An 8383-nucleotide genomic window follows, 5' to 3' on the forward strand; every position below is an offset into this window, starting at 1 on the left:
GGCACACTCACCTGGCCTGGCCGCAGGAGGCCGGCACACTCACCTGGCCTGGCCGCAGGAGGCGGGCACACTCACCTGGCCTGGTCAGTTCCCCAAAGAGATGGAGAAGAAAGCAGGGGTCATAGAGGCGGTCAAGGTCCACTCGCGCAGTGTTATCCTTAAACACCAGCGGCTCCCCTGTGTCCTGAAACAGCCCAAGCCAACATGATCATGGACCCTGATCATTTGAATGCTGACCCCACTATCAGAGCACATAAGCCTAAGAAGTTCTATAAAAAGCAAAGTTTTCACATGGTAATGTTATTGTTGAGACTTGTTTCAAGATAAGCTTGTGGGGGAGGGGTAATAAATAAAACAGTGGGACCAGTGGGACCCAGTTTCAGTATGGACATGGGGGCACAGTCTGTACCTCTGTACAAAGTTGGAGGGGCAAGGGGGAGGGGAGAAGAGCAGACCACACCTCAGTGGGCAGCAGCCTCCGGTACTGTGGGAAGTGCAGGATGGTCTGCATCATCTGGTCAGGGTCCAGGAGGCGGAGGATGTCCCCGACACTTGGCTGCTGCCACAGTGACTTGCCTAGGCTTCGGCAAGTCTTGTGATGCTCCACAGCTGCTGGGCCCCACAGAAGAACCCTAGAGCCAGAGAGGAGTGCAGACTGGTCACAGGACCCACCAGGAACAACAACCCCAACATCAAGATCCTAGCTCAAGCCAAGTGCCACTCTGGGTAAGCACACATGCTCTATCACTTCATCCTCAACAGCTTCTGAAAAAGGCATGATGGTGATGGGGCTGCTGGGGGTGCAGGGGCAGCTGGTGATGGCAGCAGAAGTCAGCACCCACACACTACTCTTGGGGTACCTGGCTTGACTCTGACCCTTTGTGTACATTGATTCACTTATTCTGTGCAATGATCCCTTAGCTTACATTGCCACCTCCTGTGCAGTGGGGGGAATAAGTCTGAAAGGACTGGGGAAGCTGCATGGCCACTCACTTGCCAACGGACGAGTAGCAGAGCAGGGACTCTACATGACGGGGTGTGGCTCCAAGCCAGGCTAAACAGCTATAGGACCCTGACCTCAGACTGTCCACAGGACTGCTGCACAAGTCTTTGGTCAGTCCTGCCTGGAGAACCCACTCTGTGCAGCCCGGTATCCCCTGCAGCTGCCCACAGATGCCTAAGAGACAGGGCAGCTACTATGGTGTGGGTCTGGGATGTTCTAGACCTCCAAGTGTGCACTGTGGCATGAACATGCTAAACATATGACTACATTTATACAAAATAAGGAATACAAATATATTAATAATAGTTTAAAACAACAACAGAAAGGAATGAGAAGGCCCAAATCTAGAGCTCCCTGAAGAGGGGGCTTCATCACTGGGCCTAATGTCCCACTGTTCTTCTGTTCATGACCACCCATGAAGCCAACACTCACCTGAAGCTGATGAGACTGAGGTTGTTCTGCTCATATGTCCGAAGGAGAAGTAAAATCTTCTGGTCTAGAAGACAAATGAACCCCTCAAATACAGGAGAGGGTATACCCCACCAGCCCTGCCCACATAGCCTGGTCATCAGTCCTCCTCACCCACGACACTGAGTGTGGCACTGTAGGTCCCAAGTAGCACGGCAAAGTGGCTGCTCTCACAGACAGAAGGGCATATCCTCGCCACTGTGGACATCAGGTCCACCAGGGTTTCTGGAAGAAACAACACAGGACATAGTACCAAGGAGACACACTCTCAGGACACAGAGGAGGGGGCACTGCAGTGGTTCTGGAAGCTGGTACTATCCTTTCTGAGTAGGCTGGACTTTAGGCATCCATCAGCCTCCTCGCCAGGATCACACGCGTTCCTATGATAACACATCTTCAGAATCACCATCTCCCTATAGGCTCAGGATCTACCCATCCCTTTCCACCAAATTTTTAAAAACCTACGATTTTAAGATCTACGCATACTCCCTGGTTATGCTATCACAACCTCCAGAATTTATACTCCTGCCTGCACGTGGTGTGGAGCCCATTTTACTTTTTAACTACTGTACCAATAATTGGCATCTAACCGTTTTCTGTCTTTAACCAACTCTTTATGACACTCAGACCCTGGGGTGATGGCTTTGTCTCTACAGGGCACTGCCTTGAGTGGGCGGGGACATGCAGCCTCACAGTCTACACTGCACTCAGGACTCACAAGCACGAGTCCATGCCGACTGAGTTGGACACAGAGTGTAAGCCTGGCTGGAAAAGACAGCAGTGCACTACCACCAGGGAAGTTGAAACCCTTCCCGCTTTCAATCAGTATTCCCTAAAAGATTCACGAGGTTGATCCAGTCCTCGCAGGACAAATGTCCAGTCCACACTTGTTTTCCCCATCCCTGTCAACCTCTCCTAATTGCCAGGCTTTTAACAGCAGCTCACGACAGGCCACATGACCTCCCACAGAACCCTCCATACACCATACAAAGCCTTCAGGACAGGTGGCAACCCTGGAGTTGACAGACACAGAGACCCCATTACTACACTCTGAAAACAAATGGTGCACGGCTAGCTGGAAGAAACTGGAATCCGACAGCTGCCACGGAGCTGGGAGGCAGAGTGTGGGCTCACCTTTTACTTGACTGTCCAGATTTTCCTCTTCTCCAGATGTCAGCATGGTTGGCAAAAACAGAGAATGCTGGGTGAGCATCATGTGGACCACCGGAAGCTGGACAAGCTTTGTGTGCACAGAGCTTTCTGGACTATACAGGAGCTTTGTGGCATCAAGCAGAGTCTTCAAAAAGGTGAGGTCCTGGTACCGAAATCTGGGAGATAAGCCAAAGGAAAAGAGTGTCATGAAGGAAAGTTTATTGTTTAAGAAACAAAATTTGTTCTTAGAATTCCGAAAGTACAGAGCTGAGAATTTTACAGAGTCTGCATTCATCACTGGGCTGCCAGTGCCATGGCCTCATCCTTGCTTAATCACAGTCCTATCTGTCCACCCTGCTGGGGGTCACTACCCTACACCACGAGGAGACACCACAGGATGGGCAGACAGAGACCAAGACAGCTACATCCCTAGCTACACAACCTCATGTGAGATCACCACCACGCAGTCATCTTTGAGCAAACCATCCTATGTGGCATGTACCTGAGTTTTCTGTGACACATACATCAAAAAGAACTTTCCATTTAGATAGTCAGCAGGCAGAAGAGCTGAGTATGACCACAGGACTCTGCGTGGATCCTAACAGGTCCATCTGCCTTGGTCCTTCAGCCATTTGAGCTACACTGAGCTATGTCTTAAATCCCTTCAAAACCCACTAGAGCGAGAATCTATGATAAATCCTTGTAGCTCTCTCCACGGAGCATTAGGATGTTCCTATACTTTTCTAAAGAAAATACAAAGTTCTGAGCTGCATCAAGTGCAGTCGAGGCTGTTTTTTTGGCTGCCCAGACCTGAAATAATCACACAGAAACTATATTACTAAAACACCGCTTGGCCCATTAGCTTAGGCATATTTTTGGCTAACTTTTATATTTTCAATTAACCCATTTTTATTAATCTATGTATCGTCATGTGGTTGTGCCTACAGGTAAAGTTCTGTTGGGTGTTCAGTGTCTGTCTCCTGTGGAGGCTGCTACTCTCTCCTTCTCTATCTGCTTAGAATTCCCACCTTGCCCCATTCTGCACTGTAACAGGCCCAAAGCAGCGTTTTTATGAACCAATGGTATTCACAGCACACAGAGGAAAGTCCCACATCAATCAAGGGACAGTGAGGCTGAACAGGGGCTGCATCAGGTCCCCTGGACACACGAGGAAGCTTTGAAACAGAAGAGGTATGATGGTACACACCCGTAATCCCAGCACTTGGGAAGAGGGTCAGAGTGGGAGAGGCTGGGGCTACAGGGTAAGATTCTACCTCAAAAGGCCAAAAAAGAAAAAAGGAAGGAAGGAAGGAAGGAAGGAAGGAAGGAAGGAAGGAAGGAAGGAAGGAAGGAAGGAAGGAAGGAAGGAAGGAGAGAGAGATAGAGAAAGAGAGAGGGAGGGAGGGAGGGAGAGAGGGAGGGAGGGGGATGGAGAGATGGTTCAGTGGTTAAGAGCACTGGCTACTCTTCCAGAGGACCTGGACTCAATTCCCAGCACCCACATGATGGCTCCCAACCATCTACAATGAGATCCAATGCCTTCTGGCAAGCAGACAGAGCACTCATATACATATATACATACATACATACATACATACATACATACATACATACATACATACATATGTAAATCTTTAAAAACATTAGAAACAATGACGATGGCAGTATTTAACCTGGAACCATCCTTCTTTCTTCTGCGTGACATTTTCTCTGGATGCTGAACATCACAAGTGATCATGAAATGAAGACTACAGGTGTCATACATCACTTCATGGTTCTCTGAGCACCAAACTAAGCAGTCTAACCATAGCAAACGTGAGCTACTGGGAACACAAAGTCTCTCGACTCTGCTCTTCTAGTGACACTCAAAGTGTGCTGAGACTAACATTCAGCACTAATGTAAAATGGGTATCAATATGCACACACTGACATGGGAGTCATTGCAGGGCCCATACAGGTAGGGAGGGCTCAGGGAACAGCTTCATATCTACCAGCAGAAAACTGCTAAATAATAAAGATGGAATTCTATATAGTAAAAATGGATGACTTTTGTATCTGTATTAAACTAGAAACATCTGAGTAAAAAGAAAAACAAAGGCAAAGAATGATATGAATGTTTAAAATATCAAACATGTGCAAAAATACACTGCGCCGTGGAACAGAACACACACTGTTCATAAAGGGACTGGTGGCTACAGTGCAGTGCTATAAAACACTGGTCTAGCACTTGTAAGGTCCGAGGTTCAATTCCCAATTTGAGAAAACAATCAATCAAATTCACAAAAACAAGCAAACAAAACCACAAAATAAGCAGAGGATGACAAGCGTGTGGCTGGGCAGAGAGGAGACGAGAATTCTTTAGGAATAATAGAGAAAACTGTAACATTCATCATGTTTGAGTATAGCTTTTATCTCTACATTTCAAGCTTTTTCAATTTCATTTTTACTTACTGTGTGTGTGTGCACATGCGCACATGTCAGAGCATGCATATGGAGGTCAGAACAACTGGGTCCTGGGCCAGAATCAAACTCTGATTGTCATCTTGCCAGCCTGTTTTGTTTACTTGAGATAGTTTCATGCAGCCCAGGCTGGCCTTGAGCCTGCTGCTACGTAGCTGAGTGAGGATGATTTCGACATTCCCCCCAAGTGCCACATTACAGACATGCACTATCACGCCATTTCCACTTCTATGTTTTAAAGATGTTTTTCTTCTCTACAGACAAGGCAACAGCTATGCTGTGACATGTACTTTAATGACAAGCTAAAGCGACCTGCATGGTTGGAACACCCACATCTTTCTAAACAGCACCAGGAAAATCAAATCAACTTACTTGAGTCCTGACTTCACAAACTGCTGCCAGTCACCAGGTTCAATTTCTTTAAGTGCGTGCTACAAAAAAAAAAAAAAAAAAAAAAAAAAAAAGGAAACAAAAATGGACATGAAACATGTCAGTGAGCTGGAAACACTGAGGGCTCCAGAGTGCAGTCTTCAGGGGGCAGTGAATGAGCTCTGGTTCTTCTCCATAACCTGAATCAGGGCTACGAAAAGCCCTGCTGCTATCCTTCCTACTGTCAGCCTGCCCTGCAGCTGCTCCAGCCACCTACTGCCATTCCTGCTGACACTAATCGGATCTTACAACGAAGACCAACATGCAGATTTTGGGTTTAACAGCAAATAGAAGCAAAGTATCCAAACCATTATGGGGCTCTGTTTGAGACAGGACAGCCTTGAACTAACTGGGGATGAGCTTGAACTTCGACTCATCCTGCCCCTGCTTCCTGAGTGCTAGGGTTAGAGCTGTGAGCGACCATGCTGCTTATTCCATGCTGGTGATGAAACCCAGGGCTTTGTACATGCTGAGCAAGAGCTCTACCCACTGAGCTACAAACCCTTGTTTCATTATTTGAAAAACAGCACTAACATTTTACTAACACACCAAACATGCAAAGCAACATTTCCCAAGCGGTCCTGTTATGTTTCCACGCCTGCCTTGTCAGGCAGTACTAGTGGATTTGCATCTCAGAGGACACGCTCACCCTACCCACCTGGAGTCCTCAGTGACAAAGACCGAGAAGGACTCCCAGGGCACTGGACCGTCCACTGAGGACTTCTCTGACTCATCACATTCTTAAATCCTGCTCTCTATGCCCCAGCAATTGCTCTTTCAGGAATTCACCTGGATATAACCGACCAAACATACAGAGGGCTGTGATGCTCAGTGCTGAGTTTGACAGGATGTAGGATAATCTGAAGACAAAACCTCTAAACATGGCTGCAGGGAGCTTCTGACACTCCGGATTCAGTTTTATCTCAACTACACACATGCAGAGATAGAGCACCCTGAGGATCATCCACCTGACACGGTGCAACACCCTCCTGTAGTTTTCTGGCTTTTCCTGGTGCTGGTGGCAGGGCACTGTGAGTGGAGAGCAGGGACCTACAGAGCTAGGCCCGTACTCTACCTCTCAGCCACCCCAGCTCTGAACTGCTGATTTCTGTAGATGCTATGTTTGTTAGCGTTATGATCACAAAACCTAGTAAATTTAAATTTTCATGGGATTGGAGGAGAGGATGTTAGACATCGTACATGGAATATCTATAAAGTATTATTTAACCAGGAGAAGAGACACTGAAGGGTTCATGTTGAAATTATGTCATGTTTGGGTTCCTGTTACTTTAAATTTACAAACCAGTAACATAACAAATTAAATCTGAAAGTACAGCTTTTGGAATTTCTTTATATGTGTGTATACACACACACACATATATATATTACTTTGTGATTCATAATGAACCTACAAATAAAACCATCAAGCAGTTAGACTGGTAACCACGGGAACCCTTGTCCATTGGGGCTTTACATGATTGAGTTATGGGGCACACATGGAAGCTCTATGCCATACCTCTGGGGCGACCACTAACTTCTAGGGTACTGTTTCCATACAAAACATCCCATTTTAAAAGGGCAACTTAAACAGAAGGGAATCAGTACAGACCATCTTTCAAGTTTATAACAATCACTAAGCTGCAGAGAGCACTTCCTGAACCCAGTGCTTAAGAAACTAGGGATGGGGGGCTGGAGAGATGGCTCAGAGGTTAAGAGCACTGCCTGCTCTTCCAAAGGTCTTGAGTTCAATTCCCAGCAACCACATGGTGGCTCACAACCATCTGTAAAGAGGTCTGGTGCCCCCTTCTGGCCTGCAAGCATACACACAGACAGAATATTGTATACATAATAAATAAATAAATATTAAAAAAAAAAAAGAAACTAGGGATGGAAAGCAAACTGCTCAGCCCACATTCCCAAAAATCCCTAAATCAGCCATAGGGAAAAAAAGGTGTCATGTATTGATGAATCAAAGTAAGAATGATAGATTTCTTACGGAAAACTAAGTAAAATAGTTAAGAAAAAATAATTGTCAGCTTGAATTTTAAACCCAGGGAAACTTTCCCCAACTCATCCTGTGAGACCTGCCTCACCCAACAGAGGCCTCACAAAAAAGATACATTAAACACGACTATTCCTTATACACACAGGAACAAAAATTCCTAGTGGAATTTATTAACAAATCAAATTCAACAACACAGAACAAGGCTATTCCACTATGACCAAGTACTTTATCCTAGGAATACAAGGCTGGTTTAGCATTAACTAATAAAATTCACCCCATTAACAGACTAATCAAAAACAGTCTCAGTAGATGAAAAAAAAAAATCTGGTAAAATCCAACATCCACTCCCGATAAAGATGGCTTACAAATCAGTGCCCTCCCCCCACTGTGCCCCTAGACACTGCTCCCTCATTTCCTCTGAGGTCTCAGTCATAACACACAGCTGGAGATGCTCCTTTGAAGCCTGGCTACATGTCACCTCAGCACATAACCAGGATCTCTAAGGAGAGGCACTTACCAACAACTCGCTTAATCGGAGCAGCATCGGCTTCTCTTGTTTCTGGGTGTTTTCATCCCCTGGCTCCCTGGCACTGAAGGACATAGTCAGCCACTGCACACAGGACCCCAGAAGAGTCTTCCTCCAGGCACTCAGCTCTTCTGCTGACTCTGCCAAGGCTGCTGAGACAGAGTCGGCCACGATCCAACTGCAGCAGGAGACCAAGTGGCAGGGTTACATCTCTAAGGCTGTCTGTATGGCACAGAGGCCCACACTGCCCACTCTTACTAACATCACACTGACAGTGGGATCAGCACACCAGACAAAGGACAGTCTCTCCAGAGACTGTGTGTGTGTGTGTGTGTGTGTG

At 46.5% G+C, this 8383-nt stretch overlaps 1 protein-coding gene across 1 annotated transcript in view; it reads right to left on the reverse strand.

The window, feature by feature from the left end:
* Urb1 (URB1 ribosome biogenesis homolog) overlaps positions 1–8383 on the reverse strand; it is a 63944-nt gene that overhangs the window by 15378 nt on the left and 40183 nt on the right. Inside the window, exons 24-30 of the mRNA XM_005345346.3 lie at positions 8035–8221; positions 5456–5514; positions 2606–2799; positions 1586–1696; positions 1436–1499; positions 461–632; positions 76–184 (exon numbers count right to left, since the gene is read on the reverse strand). Coding sequence (XP_005345403.2) covers positions 76–184; positions 461–632; positions 1436–1499; positions 1586–1696; positions 2606–2799; positions 5456–5514; positions 8035–8221 — 896 coding nt within the window. The remainder of the gene's footprint in view (positions 1–75; positions 185–460; positions 633–1435; positions 1500–1585; positions 1697–2605; positions 2800–5455; positions 5515–8034; positions 8222–8383) is intronic.

The sequence above is a fragment of the Microtus ochrogaster genome, chromosome 2 (genome assembly GCF_000317375.1).
Source record: "Microtus ochrogaster isolate Prairie Vole_2 chromosome 2, MicOch1.0, whole genome shotgun sequence".
NCBI lineage: Eukaryota > Metazoa > Chordata > Mammalia > Rodentia > Cricetidae > Microtus > Microtus ochrogaster.